Source organism: Pistacia vera, unplaced genomic scaffold (genome assembly GCF_008641045.1).
Source record: "Pistacia vera cultivar Batoury unplaced genomic scaffold, PisVer_v2 Contig111, whole genome shotgun sequence".
Lineage (NCBI taxonomy): Eukaryota > Viridiplantae > Streptophyta > Magnoliopsida > Sapindales > Anacardiaceae > Pistacia > Pistacia vera.
Window position 1 is genome coordinate 154,508 of NW_022195149.1, and position 15,877 is coordinate 170,384.

Sequence of the window (15,877 nt, forward strand, 5' to 3'; positions counted from 1 at the left end):
TCGAGTATTCTGAATCTTGATGGGAGAGGGGCGACTAACACTGCCGGATAAAAGAGAGACGCGTTTGTGACCTGCCCTTGCTCATTTCGCTAAGCCTTTAACTGATCCAGGGCTCGCTGTAGCTCCTCAATCTGAGGCAGTGGAGCCACTTGGGGATTGCTTTCTGCAATATGGGTTCGACCCTCATGGTTGCGGTTGAGGAAAGACAGCAGGTCGGATTCCTCCTCGCCTCGACCGGCAGTCCCAGCCAATCTCGACACATGTTGGCTAGAGTCGCGTGATGGCGCTGAATAGTTCAGGGAACCTTCCTGACCTCTGCGGTGGTGCGAACCGACCTGTGGACGATGGGAACTTCTCTTACGACAATGATCGACATCGTCATTTTGGCGATAATAGGAATCTCCCCGCCTTGCACTTGTGTGGGAGTGCTCGTGCGAGGTGGCACGGGACGGCTCAGGTCGCGACATGTCAACCAGTCTCAATGCCAAGGGTATTCTACCGGGGGCACAATCGGTGTTCGCTGGCTCCTTGGAGCCTCTAGGTCCGCCGTGTGCCACTTGTTTTCCCTTTCTTTGACGCACTGCAATGCGCGTGTTATGGGCTTTTACCCTTTTCCGCGCTTTTATGCGACTTGCAGGCGTTTTTGGCGGTAGCATCGCCTCATTTGATTCGGGTGGTACGACCTGATTCAGCCAGTCCAGCCTTTGGCTAACCGTTTGGAGAGTATTGTTGGACCTCTCCAGGTAGCTCATGATGGTTGGATCAAGCCGTGAGCTTGAAGAGATATCCCCCACGATATTTTGCGGGGCTGAGGGCACCTTGGGAGAAGTGTCCTCTTGCACCTGGAGGATCTCTTCGTCACCATAATTGGTTCTCTCAGATTCAAATCAACGAGCCATTTGTTATAGTGGGACCGATTAGTCAAAGATTCTCCTGATGAAGAACATACTAAATCAGCCTTCCTTCTAGCGCTAAACTATTTGCACGTGGGAGATGCTGAGCGGACTCAGAAGTCACACGTGATTATGAGGGTGTTTGATTGAGTAAGGGATGAAGAACAATGTTTAAAGTGGTTCGGATGCTCAAACAAGCGAATCCTACGTCCACTGATATTGTATTAATGAGTGAAGTCAGGTCGCGTTCAACGAATTGATTTATAGCTTAAGAAATACAATAGGGAGAGAGAGTGTGTGTGTATGCTATTTCAGAGAAAAATTAGCTAAGCTCAGAAACGGGAGAGGAGCCCTCTATTTATAGTGGGAGGAATTAAGATAATGATTATTAAATCTGTGAGTGGGGCAGATGTCGTGCAAATCCTTCTCTACGTCCCATTACTCACCTGCCCGGGTGATTTCCTCGACTTGTGCAGGGATTGGACACGTGGACCTTTTCTAGCCTTTCACCAACCTGACGCATACCCACTGCACTGGCAGGAGCATGCTACTCACGTCATCACGCGACGTGGCTGCATCTGAGTGGATGTAGAACCTTCTCAAGCTCCAACCACCCATGCTGACAAAGCTCTACATCAGCCCTACTTTCTCAGGCATAACAAACTTTTTGCTTTTCTTTTCATTTTTTTATTCTTCCTTCCTTCGCTCTTGTGCTTTTCCATGAGAGGACATTATGTGCACAAAATATGATACGGTAGGATCTTACATTACATGGAGAATGGCAAAGCTGAAAATATAAGCCACAATGGCCAGTCGTTCATCTGCTTCGTTCTTTTCTAATATGGCTATCACATGGTTAATTTCATGGACCAACGAATAAGTTGTTGAAGCTTCTGAAATCAAACCTCAGTTAGGAACTTGCTTTTGATCTAGTGTTGAAGGTCCACATTCACATTGTTCAACATTCCAAATATGCAATGTTGTTTAGTGTATCTTGCTAACATTATTTGCATCATCAAACACGTAACAGAGCCATGCATCTTGTGACATTATCATTGTTGTTATTGTTTTACAAGCTAGCTAGTACAATGGGTTCTCTGTTGAATTGTTGCTAAGTACGATTACAAATTTACACGAGCACAAGTAATATACACCTCAGTCTACATGCAATATGCAATGACAGCATTTACTGCCTCTTAAAAGAAAAGCAACATTACAATAAAGCTTGCTTAATTTCTTTACCTCGGTAATCAGAGTGCGGTTGAATCCTTGAATCTTGCTTGATGGCTCCTTCTCTGTAATCTGAAATGACTGAGCTGGTCTTACTGTATCCGAGTGAGAGTTTCTGAGGCTCTCTGGAGTCTCAGGTGGTGTTGTAGCCGCTAACTGTGATATGGGTGTTTCTGGGGCAACAGACATTTGTTCAGATCTGCTAGGTGTTTCAGGATCAACAGCCATTAGCTTTAAAGATCTAACTGTAGGTGTTCCTGGAGCAATTTGCTCCAAAGATCTAACTGTAGGTGCTTCTGGAGCAATTTGCTCTAAAGATCTAGATGAAGGTGTTTCTGGAGCAACAGCCATTTTCTCTAAAGATCTAGCTGTAGGTGTTTCTGGGGCAACATCGATTTGCCCTAAAGATCTAGCTGTAGGTGTTTCTGGAGCAACAGCCAGTCGCTCCATCGATCCACCAACAGCAGGAGATTCTGGTTCTAAAGGCTCCACTATTTCAGCAGTCCCTGCAATCTTCCATCTCTCTTGGCAAAAAAGGGGAGTAAGCTCTGAACCTGCAAAAAAAAGGTTAGTAATAATACAACTAGGAAATGAGAGAGCAAATATAACATTTACTTACAAGGCAGCAAAGGCAAGGAGAAACCCCGTGAAAGATTGGATATCGGCAAGGCTTTCCAGGCAGTGAGAGCAGTACGAACTTTTCTGCGTTTTGACACCAAGTCACTTGCATCTTCTATATGTTGCCTAATTAGACTGCAAAAGTTGAACAGAACATCATACATTGTACAATTGCTAAGATAATGACATCCTAACTAGGGTCCTCACTTTACCCAATAATAAGAAGAATATGCTTTTGGGAGTCAATCAAACATGGACATGTAACTAAAATCTTTTATCTTTCAGGATCAGTTGCATCAAATTAAGGTGCTTTCATGTAAGAATAATAATACATATACAAACTCCCTATTCAAACTCTTTTAGATGGTAATGCTGCATGGCTTTACGTAATTCATTTTAATTTGCTTTGTTTATTTCTAATATTCACCCCTCTAATAATATAATGCCATAGAGAGTTTTAAGAATTATTTGTCATATAATCACTGACCCATGGGATCTATAATGAAAAACTCTTTAGCCGTTAATGTAGCAGCAGTTAAATGTACATCTTTGAATACAGAGCTCCGCATCACACTGATGAAACGTAATTCTGATAGCTTGATCCACAATCAGAATACTCGGTCATGAACGTATAGATTGTAGCCTTGTAGGTATTATCCATTTCGGGAAAAAGCTTACTGGGATGTAGCAACCATCTCACACGAGTCAAATGCAGTGTAAAGATTTTATAAACTTCATTTTTAAGCTAGTCGGGATTTTCTATGCTTTATTTTACAAATTTTCAAGCCTTCCCTTCTGTAATAGCAGAGGTTAGATAGATGGACAGGCAAAAGAATTGCTGGTAGTGCAGCCTGTGCATGTGGACAAATGCGATTATAAGATTGTATGATCCTGTTCTTTCTTTGTAAACTTGTCATAATATAGCTATAGGAAATAGCGATCGAATAATTGAATGTACTGCTTCCGAAAAGAAAAGAGAAGAAACGGAATACTTCAATACATACTCCCTACAAGGTTATTCCATCAATTGTTCGCCCACCTTAAATTCAGAGAACCAAACCCAATAGCCCTGTTCTCACTTTGCTTAAAATTTCGAGACCTTAATAAATTTCAAAAACCAGGCATGCTAGTAACATTAAAAAAATGAGATAACTGGAGCCCAGAATTCTGTGAGGTTACATACAGACACTGGTGTTTTCCCAATTATAGAAGCCAATAAAAACTATATGAGCCCTTCATGCAGCCACAACTGTCCCAACCACTTCTGTTTCAACTTCTTGGGTGTTTCACCTTCTTTCTTTTTGCCTTTTTTCATATCATCGGCACCCTGTTGCTGCTGCTCCTCAATTTTTTTCTGAGCTCGAATCATGGCTCGTCTTGCACGGGGTCGCATTTCTCTAACTGTTCGAGGTGGCATGACATATGATTCAAGAGGTCGGTCACAAAACGGGTGGTCACTTCCAGAAAATATTCTAAGTTTTCGATCTCTATCCTGCATCCACAACAATTTGCTTAAACCAAATATTGAAGCAAAAGTAGCATGTCGACATGGACACCTGTACTACACAAATTCACACAACGTACTTTCACCAATAGGAAAAAGATAAAACACAGGGTATACTCACTATAACCTTGAAATAGGAATGCACACAAACAATGGTAACTGTGGGAATTTTAGATAGCATGGATATAAAACTATTAGAGAATGTTGACCCAGAGTCAACTGGGTAATTTTAGTGGTACACCACATGCTTTAATCCAGAAATAATTCTGTTTCTGATAAAGTTAAGATACATATTTGAAGGTTTTCGTAAGCTTTTCAAATGAAAATGCCACAATAGTTATTCTCCACAAGGATCAACCAAGAGAGAATCATATTTGTTCCATACCAATTCAAGTACATAACTCAAACATTCCAGCACAAAGTTAAAGATTTTCCAGGGTCTTAGGAGCTGGACCCAAAAATATAGGCATATTAATACTCAATTTAAAACAGTAAAATTACAATGAAAATAAAAAAGGTACCAAAGCACGTTAAAAAACCATGTCAAAAAATGAGAAAAAGGTACTTCATCTAATGTGTTAGCTATTATACTTACATCACGCAACTTGTTTCTTGGAAGCATGCGTAGGACAGCTTTGCGAATAACCTCTGTAGGGTCCTTGGCCAACTGGTCCTTTAAACTCCTTTCCTTGAGGTTGCCTATATACCTAAGGAATACAGATACACACTAAGACAGATAAAAAGCAAGTTGAACTCAGAAACTACATGAATGAAACTGAAACAACACACGTTTCCTTTCCCATTAGCAAATTTGAAAAATCAGCTGATATTTCATTTGTCTGTGCCACTTAATAAGCATTCACTTACAGTTCTCCAAACTCAACTAAAAGAAGGTCAAAGTGAAGTATAATATAAACCAAATAGTTGTCTAATATCCGTTAAAATTACCCAGTATGCCAGCGATAGAACTTATCCGTAAGTTTTCTCCCAGTAACTTGTATATCCTTTGCATTAAGCACAATGCACATATCCCCATCATCACGATTTGGAGTATAGGTGGGCTTATCCTTGCCTTGTACCACAGTAGCTATTTGAGACGCTAATCTCCCAAGGACCTACATAGAAAGCAGGTTACCATTATCTTTCACCAACTTCATAACTCAAGTACAATATGAAACAATTCAAATCCTATGGGATCGTGAACATATCAACAGAATATGAATCAAGAAACCAGTTGCTTCAGCAAAACTTCAATCTGCTTTCTGTCAGCTTAGTTTGAACAAAAAATAAGCCGATTCACTTAGAAGTTTCCTTTCACCAAGCATCAGTCTTATAATTCAGAAACAGAAAACATGAACCTTCCAACAAAACGATCGGTATTCAGATTATCTAGCCCAATATTCTCTAAGAAACAATAGCATGTGAAAAGAAAATGAGTAATATGTCCAACCTGGCCTTTGGCATCGAAAACTCTCCATCGTAGACCTTCCAGATTGATACGCCTAATACCAGCAACTGCTTTCTGCATAAATTAGAAAAGGGGTGCTGTCCGTTATCGAATGTACAGGCAATCACAAAACAAACTTCGTAAAATTTTTAACAGTATGGCCAACTTCTCGATTAAACTATGTTTCACCAATACACCGACTCGTTTGGTACATTTAACAAACATTTCGCATGCATTGCATTGAAGGTTCTAGTTTATGATTTCGACAAATGAAACATAAGAAAATACAAATACAAATACAAATACATAGAGATGAATGAGAGGAAACGAAATTGCCTTTAAGTTGCCATTAAATGATGCGGCTGCTTGATTCGCCATTGTTCTTGCTTTATATTTAAACACAAATCATTCACCTGTATAACGCCAACCAAAGACAAGATCAACAAAAGCTAAATCCTAAACATAAAACAAAAGAAAATTAAAACTAAATACAAATATTAACACAAACCCCCCCAAAAAAAAAAAAAAAAAAAAAAAATTAGACTGACCTGTATAAACCCTGAAGAGTAGGGTTTTCTTCCTGGAAAGGACAAGTGCTCAATGTTTTCACAGCAAACTGCTTTTTGAGTTGGGCTTGTAACTTAATTTGGATCTTATCTTTTGGGCAGTAAGTTGTCCAATATCGAGAGCCCAAGCCCCAATGTTAAGCCCTTTTTTTCAGGTTTATTTTAAGATATGCACAGTAACGTGAAAACTCATTAATGTACTGGCAGTGACACCTGATTAATGTATTAATGTACTAAAGAAAACTCATTTCTTAATCCTTTACAAAGTGACGCTATTTGCCATGTCACCCACTTGCTACTTTAGCCTTTTCTAAGTTGCGTTTGCCATATTATTCCTATCTATATTTTTAATTTTTTTTTTAATATTATTTATTTTGTTAATTGAGAAATATTAGTATATTTTTTTATTATTTTAAACTTCTTAAATTTATTAATTTTATAAATATCCTCAAATCTTTTTTTTAATATTATTTATTTTATTATTTGAGAAATATTAGTATATTTTTTATTACTTTTAAACTTCTTAAATTTATTAATTTTATAAATATCCTCAAAAAAAATTTTAAATATTAATAAAAATATCTCAATCCACCCATACTTGTCAGATTCTGACAATCATAATCGTTGATAGCCAAAATCTATCACAATGGTCTATAAACGACAAAAATAGACTAATAATTCACTAATCTAACCTTTTTTTACCAGATCTATATCTAGCCGTCAACGACAGTCAAAGAAATGACCGTCAGATCTAGACTTTTTCGATCATCGATAACTAGATCTGGCCATAAATTTAACCTTTTTCGGTTAGATGTGTGGTAGATCTAGTTAGAAAATATCATATCGATGCCTTACTTGTAAATCCGACTAGTCTGTATCGTAACGATATTTTTCGACTAGATTCTGATGATGGTGGTCAGAATCTGACACTGTGGGTGATGGGAGTATTTTTGTCATTTAACAAAATTTTTATATATTGAGGTGTTTAGTTAAATTAGCATATGAGGTTTTTTTTTTATAAGTTTTTAAATTTTATCTCATAACACTCTTCTATTCAACTATCCAATATTATTCCCAAAATCCTATCCAAAATAATAAAACCAAACGACCCTAAGGATTTTACAGATTTGAAAACCGGACAAACACTCCTCTGCCCCTCGCTCTCTCTTTCCCTCCCTTTTCCCGCTCCTTCTCAGTAGCTAGATTAAAAGAGGGAGAAGGATCCAGCTCCAGATACACAGAGAGACGGAGAATGGATCGTTCACCTCAAACCGATTCCACACGTTTCATAGATCAGGATTATCAGGATTATCTAGGATTAGTTTCTAATGGATATTTCAGAGATCACGATTTTTATCTGGATTATCAAATGTTCCTTTCTAATCGCGAAGTTCCTTTTGAAGAAGAACTAGAAGACGATGGAGTAGAAGAAGGAGGAGTTACTAATACGGGTGATGAAGAGATGGAAGATCCGGTGGTGGAGTCAATTTCTGTGACGCTAACTGACCCAAAAGTTTTTGATTGCCCCATCTGCTTTGAGCCGTTGTACTCTCCCGTCTTTCAGGTTTTTTTTTATTTTTTTTTCCTTCAAGTTTTGTCTTTTACACGTATTTGTGCTTGTATGAAGTTCAACTCATTTGGGTTTATTTTGTTTTGCTTGGTTTCCTATATTTTTATTATTCCGGAGTTGATTGTATTGAGATGCTTTTAAGAACTAGTAGTTTTTGTGGCTGGGGAGAATTTATAATTGGATCATTAACTTAAGAGCGATTTTACTATACTGGGGAGGTACGGATACCGGTTTGTTGTAGACGGTTGGTTAGGATAAAGTAATCCTCATCTGATAGTCCCAATTTTCCTGTATGATACCTTCCCGGTATAGTAGAATCACACCAGAATAAAAAGTTTAGGGCTTTTTTTTTATTTGGATAGTTGAGACAACAGTTCAGGGCTGTAATGATGAAGCCTGTGCAGACTTCCTATTTGGGATTTATGTAACTTGTAGTTTGCTCATGAATTCTTTGGGTAAATCAACTTAAACACTAAAGAAGTTTTATCCAAGGGTTTTGATCCTGTTGTCTCTGGAAGTCTTTAATTATTCATTCGAATATTGTAGAAACGGGGTCTGTAGATGATAAAAACCAAGAGAGTCAAACTTGTTAAGTTTAGATTTTATTTTTGAGGTTTTGTGTTATGTTGGTGTCTATTGACATTCATAAATGCATGCATAAATACATGCGTGTATATATGTCAAGCAGGAAAGTCTGGGTACTTGTCTTCTCTGTTGCATGGAATTTTCTCTTACAGGAAGATATTGGTATGCTGGAAGCTCTCTATTTTAATGTGAAATATATAGTTTTTGTGAAGAAATTGTGGTATATACTGTGTCATCTCCTACACTGTTATAAGAGTGCATGTAAGTTATTAGGTGTGTATAATGGACATGCATGCTTGAGCATATACAAATAATTCTGTTTTGAAATCTGTTTGATAACCTTCCCTGCACTAGCAATTCCTTGTCCAAATATAACAATCTGACGTCTTTTTTCATGCTCGTGGCATGTCAGTGTGAAAATGGGCATATAGTTTGCTCTTCTTGCTGCACCCAAATTATGAACAAATGTCGCTCTGCCGTTTGCCTATTGGACATAACCGTTGCCTAGCAATTGAGAAAGTCTTAGAATCTATCAAAGTAAAATGTCAAAACACAAGGTACGGGTGCAAAGAAACAACGAGTTATGGCAAGAAACTCGATCATGCGAAGACATGCCACCATGCACCATGCTCATGCCCCTTGTCAGACTGCAATTTTGTTGGTTCTTGTACCCAGTTATACAAACACTTCAGGGATGAACATGAGAATTCATCGGTACAATTTCAGCACAACAAAGTCTTCCAAATTACCTTAAATTTTGATGACACTTTCATTGTTCTTCAAGAAGAGAAGGATGGTGTCTTGTTTATTGTTAACATCAGGATTGAATCTCTGACGAATGTAATTTCTGTTTGTTGTATTGCGCCCTCAGTGAAGGAACGGATCTATTATGATATTGTGGCAGAATCTGGGGGAAGCATTATTAGATTTCAGTCTTACGCAAAGAACATTCAAAGCTGGATTGATAACCAACCTTCATCTGGCATCCTACTTCCGGCTGATTCCTTTGGTCATTCTGGGCAGCTCAAGTTGGAAATTTGCGTAAGTGATGCAGGACTGACTTTTGTAAATTAGGATTAGTTTTTATTTTCCTTTTTTTTATTAGATTTTCTAATTTTGCTTGTCTTAAATGACTTCTTCAAAAAGATACATATTCTAGTTGTTAAATTTTAATCATAACCCTTAAAACCTTACCCTTTATTAAGTAATTTGATTCACGTTTTTATTTTACTTTCATTATACCAACTCAAATTATTAATTTGCAAAAGTTAATTATTTTCGCTTTTATCAAATTAATGATTTGTAATACAAACTATAAATATATATCATCCTTAACATTGATAAGGATATTAATGTAAAATACTTGTTTTCAAATATTTAAAATTTGTAAAAACAAATATTTACAATGGATATTTAAAATTTACAAACAAACAATCATAAATATTAAATTCAGTCTTATTCCTTTATTCAAAGAGCAAATTATTGAATAAAGAACGATGACTTATAGTCAAATATATTAGGACTCTGCCAACAACACAGGCTGCTGGATACGAAGCATGTGGATTTGGATGGTTTATTTAACAGCTAATTAGTTGAGGTATTAGCATGTCTTGGAACTGTTGATAAGTAATTAAGAGACTATTAATTTATATTGTTTTTTAACCTGAGGTTATGGATGTTTTCACCAATATATCAAAATCTTCCATGGGGTGACTGGTTCACCTTGATTTGAGTTTGTTGACATCTGCTGCTTTCTGGGGTTTATCTTGTTCATTCTTTTTTTCAGAGCAATAAGTACTTAATCTGAAGTAGATGTTTTATAAAATTTATGCAATGTCTTTTAATTTTCTTTTTTCTCCTTTTCTTGTTTATGAAAACAGATATTTATAAAATTACAAGAAAAGTGTGAATAGTTTTTAGCCTTTCTAAGAATATGCACGTCTCTGCTACAATCTTGCTTTGTACTTGTTCTTTATCTGCTCCATTTTTGTCTATGTTTGTGTGGCTAATTCACATTCCAGTATCTTGCTGTGTGTGCAACTGCAAATTGGGTAAAAAGTTTATGTTTACAGTGCTGGTTCTATTACTCTACCTTAAATGCTACTCTATTAACTTTCCTTTAGTTAATCTAACTCTGTTTTTTATTGAATGTGATTACTGAAATTATTTATTTTTATGTTTCTGAGTATCTGGACTTGTTCAACATTCATCGTATTATGTATGACACCCTTTGTGATTTTTCATTTTTTAATTGGTATTTGTAACACCCGCATTAAGGTTTTGGCAATACTGTCCGAATGCATTTTGTATTTGTTTATGTAATTTGGTTACTTGATGTATAGATATGTATATAAATTAAGGTTAATATTTTGGGCCCTATGTGACACACTTATATACATATGTGTTTTCTAAGAATTAGTTAGTGAGTTTTATTTTATATCTCCCAAAGTATTACTAGCTAGAGAAGATATTACAGTATTGGTACAAAATATCAGAGTGGTGACCAAAACCTTGTAGGCATGATCTGGAGGCTGGGTCCAATGCCTGTAATGCTGATTCACTCACTTGGAGAAGAATAAAAATAAGCACTCTAAATCTTTCTCGTCATGTGATGTATGTCAAGTTTGCATTTTTTAGGTGTTTCAGATATGAAATTAATTTGTGTTGTATTTCACTATGATTACCTCCTTTTTATAGTTAGCAACTCTTTTGTGCTGCAGCCCATTATCACGTCAGGATCTTGTAAGTTTGAAGATGGCCCTTGAGAAAAGACAACTCCCAGAAGCTGACAATGCATGTTTGATGCCTCACCCTGAACCTAAGCAATGCATGTTTGAGCGTATTTATTTTCCACTGCATAATTCAGTTGTTTTTGGGAGGTTTGTCTAAGGTTACTATGTTAGAGTGGAACATGAGTGACAAACATGGCCAAAATCACAACACTTAGGGCATCTCTTAGGGATCTACTCATATTTCACTCTAACCTTAATGGGTTCTGAAGATAACCGACATATGATGTCAAAAGAAAAATGAGCATGCCAATGTTGCCAAAAAAAAAGGACTTAGCCCCATACATCCATGGCCCTCTCTCCAAAATCGAATACACATCATCCTCATCTTGAAATTTGAATATAAAAAAACAAGTATCAGTGCACATAATATCTTCCAAACCATCCGCTTTCTATGCACGAGAGGCGATCGAGCGGGCAACATCGAAAGCCATAAAATATCCCAGAAAAAACCCACAATACAACGATCCCAATCGGCATCATTATCATCAATAACATCATCGGAAATCCAAAGTTGCTCATCCTTAATATCAAGTGGTATAGTATCAAGTGTGAAATGAGTATCGGCCTTCGTGACTCTTACTTTATCCGCCCAAGAGGAAAATGCTTTTGTTGTTTTTTTATACACAACTTTCTTGTCAATAATTGGCTTTGAAGCTGTTTACTTTTCACGTGGCTTAGAAGACACCCAATTGAGTTTGAAGAGCTTCTTGGAATTTGGTATTGTTAAAATATGAAAAGTTCTCAAAGCTTTACCTGAAGTATCATGATTCTCAAACTCAAGAAACCCAAAACTATTGTTTTTGTATTGAAAAACCTTAGCTCTTTTAATTGCTCCATTTGCAAAAGCATTAACCAAATACTTGTCATCCATCCAAAATTCCAAATCTCCTATCCTAAGGTTTGGCCCACCTTTTTGGTAGGTAGGGGCTTTTGAGAAGAGGCATTAGCAGTGGCTAAATGTTTGGTTTGGATAGGGGAAGAGATGGGTTGGTTGAGAGTGATGCAGTTGGTTGAGACATTTAGTTGAGCAAGTGGTGGCGTGGTGAAAAGGGTATGTTTGGGCAAAAGGAAAGGTGGACAAGATGGTTAGAAGTGTTTAGAGGCTAGTGGAGGTGTTTGTGGTGATGGAAACAAGTGGGGAGAGTTGGAAGGGTGAAAGCAAGCAGGCTGTGCAAACTGCTCGCAACAAGAGGCTAGGCGCTTTGAGACTATTGCAAGCATTGGGAAAATCAGCGAGCAATTGGGGGCAATTTTTTTTATGTAAAAATGTGGGGAGAGTTGGAAGGGTGAAAGCAAGCAAGCTGTGCAAACTGCTCGCAGCAAGAGGCTAAGCGCTCTGACACTGTTACAAGCACTGGGAAAATCAACGAGCAGGTGGGGGCAATGAAACCCAGGCAAAAATGTGGGGGATTTGGTCCACCCACCACTATCCAAGCACTCCAAGAAGTTGCACAAACAACAAAAACCAAAAATAACCTAGGAAAAACCTGGTGATCAGAGGCACAAAATCGTCTGTCCCTAGACAGAAACGTGCGATCGAAACTGGCAATTGGTGAGCAACCAAGGCAAAAGGATACCAAGGGTTTAAAGAGAAGATGGAGACAGATTGAAAGGCAGCAACGACGACCGTTTCCGATTGGAAAAATTGTCGAAAAAGGGATGCGAAACAGCCTTTTATGCAAAAAAGCTATGGGCTTTTTTGACAAACGAAGAGTGAACAGGCGACAGGCTGGTACAAATTTTGAAGAAAGAGATTACAAATAATCCAATGGTGGTGGTGTCATAGATTTTCGATGGCAAAAACGCCCGAAAATTGGCTGAGAAAATGGGAGTTCACGAAAAAAGGCAGTCACCAAAAATGAAGAAAATCTGGCCAAAAATGGTCAGAAAAGGATCAAATAGAACGAGGAAGAAAACTCTTTCCATATTGGAAGACCAAATCTGACAAAGGGACAGCAAAACGGTTGGTGAAAGGTCCGACGGCGAACTTGAGTTGAGAGAAAAAAAATTTCAAGAAATAAATTCCCTCCCTAAACCTTATATACTTCAGTATAGTAAGTATAATCATAATTTGTTATGCCTGAAAAAGTAGGGTTGACGCAAGACCCAGTCAGCATAAAAAGTCAGAGCTTGGGTATGTTCGCGGCCAGTCAGAGGCAACCACGTCACACAATGACAGGGACGACATGCTCCTGTCAGGGCAATGGGTGCGCGTCAGACCAGCCAGGAGCTAGAATGATTCCACGTGTCTAATCACTACACCAAATCGCGTAAATCGCTCTAGAAGTTGGGCAATGGGACATAAAGAAAGATTTGCACGGATAATCCCACCAACTCACAGATTTAGTAATCATAACCTTAATGCATCCCACTATAAATTGAGAGCTTCTCTTTCATTTAAGGGATTAGCTGATCTCTCTCAAGAATAAATAGCATTCTCTCTCTTATATAATCATTTGTAAGTCAGTCCGTTGAACGTGACCTGACCTCTATCATTAATACAAAATCAATAGACGTAAGATTTGCTTCTTTAGCATCGAACCACTTTAAACGATGTTCTCCATTGCATTTACTCTCATTCTCACATTCACGTGTATCTTCTAGGCCTGCTCAGCATTTCACACGTGCGTTTGGTTAGTGTCAAAATCACGCATCAACAGTTTGGCGCTAGAAGGAGGGGCCCTGATTTAGTATTCGTCCTTCATTAGGAAAATCTCTAACTTACTGATCCTACAACAGCAAATGGCCCGTCGACTTGAACCTGAGCGAACCAACCACGGTGCTGAGGAGATCCCCTAAGTACAGGAGGACACCTCTCCCAAGGTAACTTCGGTTCCACAAAATGTCGTGGGGGATATCCTGTCAAGTTCACTACTTCACCCTACCATCAGAAACTACCTGGAGAGGTTTGACAATACTCTCCAGACAGTCAACTGAAGGTTAAACCGTTTGGACCAGGGCGTGCCACCTGAATCAAATGAGGCGGTGCAACCGCCAAAAACGCCTGCAAGTCGCGTGAAAGCACGACAAAAGGCGATAGCCCGTGCCGCGAGCACTGCAGCGCGTCGAAGGAAGGATAACCAAGTGGCGAAAAATAGGTCTAAGGGCTCCAACGGGCCGCCAAACACTGATCACCTCCCGAGTAGAATACTCGTGGCGTTAAGACTCGGTGAAAATTCACAGCCCGAGCCGTCCCATGCCACGTCGCATGGAAACCCCCATAAAAGTGCTAGGCGGGGCGATTCTCATCACTGCCAGAGAAGCAATTCTGATCATAGTCGTGCGGGAGGTTCCCACACTCCGAAGGGCGGTTCTTACCACCGAGGAGGTCGTGAAAATTCCATGCATCATTCATCGTCATCACACGGCTCTAGTCAGTGTGTGTCGGAATTGCCGACTGAGGCGAAGTGGAATCCGACCTCCGGACTTTCCTTAACCGCAACCGCGAGAGTCGAACTCATATGGGGGAAAGCAATCCCCAGATAGCTCCGCTACCTCATATTGAAGAGCTACAACGAGCTCTAGACCAGCTAAGAGCTCAGCAAAATGAGTAGGGGCAAGTCACGTCAGCGTCTCCCTTTTCTCTGGTAGTGTTAGCTGCCCACTCCTGGCAAGATTTAGAATGCTCGACATGCGGGCGTTTGATGGAAATTCTGATCTGCAGGATCACTTGTATGAATTCAACAACCTGATGGAGCTTCACCAGGTTTCAGATTTGGCAAAGTGTCGTTGTTTGGCAATAACTCTAACCTCTCATGCCAAACGATGGTTCAGGTTGCTCCCAGTCGGATCGATTAGCTCGTGGCCTCAAATGAGCGCGACGTTCCTGAGGCACTTCCAAGCAAACCAAAAGTTCTAAATGCCTTTGAGCTACCTCAGCAATATAAGACAAGAGAGTGATGAATCCCTTCAGTCTTACATCGATCGATTCCACAGAGAACTTAATAAAATAGCTTACACTCCCGAAGAGTCTGTTCGGACTCTCATCATAGTAGGAGTTCTCCCACAGATCGACCTGTGGAAAGAGTTACAGGCTAAGGATGATGTTTCCTCCACCCGCTTCTATAACCTTGCGGAGAAGTATCTTCATATCAAAAACTCTGTGGCGGCACTCCACCGCCGCGATCCCGACGCTTTAGGTAGTGCGCTTGGTCAGGAGGAAAGTAGGAGAGTTGATCGCAGATGGGCTACTGATGATCAACGAAAAAGAAAGAAACCGTGCTATGAGCCCAAAAAGTTTTATGCTCCCGTTCCTCGTCGCGATCGCGATAGAAATTAGTATACGCCTTTGAATGCTTCTATATCGGCTATTCTTGACAAGTTGGAAGAAGCCAACCTGCTCGGAGAGCTTGAGCCCATGAAAAATCCCCCATTAGCCAGAAATAGTAAAAAATACTATCGCTTTCATCGGGATAATGGGCATCACACCGATGAGTGCCGAGCTCTCAAATAGGCAATCGAAGACCTCATCAAACAGGGGCATTTCAAGAAATATATTGATGACTCCACTCCCGCACAAGAAAAAAAACCAAGGGGAACCAGGAAAAAAGCGTCGTGATCGCAAAGGTATATGCAGCGTCAATTTGATCTTTGGGGGATTGCACCTCGTAGGGAACTTGCGAGGTGCCCAGGAAAGATATGCTCGCGCAGCCCATCACGATCCTATCAGTGT

General features: G+C 39.3%; 2 protein-coding genes across 2 annotated transcripts; both read right to left on the reverse strand.

Annotated features, from left to right (window-relative positions):
• Positions 1–1,978: 1,978 nt before the first annotated feature.
• LOC116140525 (sister chromatid cohesion 1 protein 2-like) lies at positions 1,979–3,402 on the reverse strand. Its single transcript, XM_031426154.1, has 3 exons — positions 3,314–3,402; positions 2,743–2,876; positions 1,979–2,677 (listed from the first exon to the last, which is right to left on the reverse strand). The coding sequence occupies exons 1-3, from the start codon at positions 3,400–3,402 to the stop codon at positions 2,049–2,051; spliced, it is 852 nt and encodes a 283-aa protein (XP_031282014.1). The 3' UTR covers positions 1,979–2,048.
• Positions 3,403–3,711: 309 nt separating this feature from the next.
• LOC116140839 (50S ribosomal protein L13-like) lies at positions 3,712–6,198 on the reverse strand. Its single transcript, XM_031426416.1, has 5 exons — positions 6,029–6,198; positions 5,696–5,767; positions 5,194–5,360; positions 4,841–4,952; positions 3,712–4,233 (listed from the first exon to the last, which is right to left on the reverse strand). Exons 1-5 carry the CDS (start codon positions 6,068–6,070, stop codon positions 3,964–3,966), a joined length of 663 nt encoding a protein of 220 aa, XP_031282276.1. The 5' UTR covers positions 6,071–6,198; the 3' UTR covers positions 3,712–3,963.
• Positions 6,199–15,877: the final 9,679 nt, after the last annotated feature.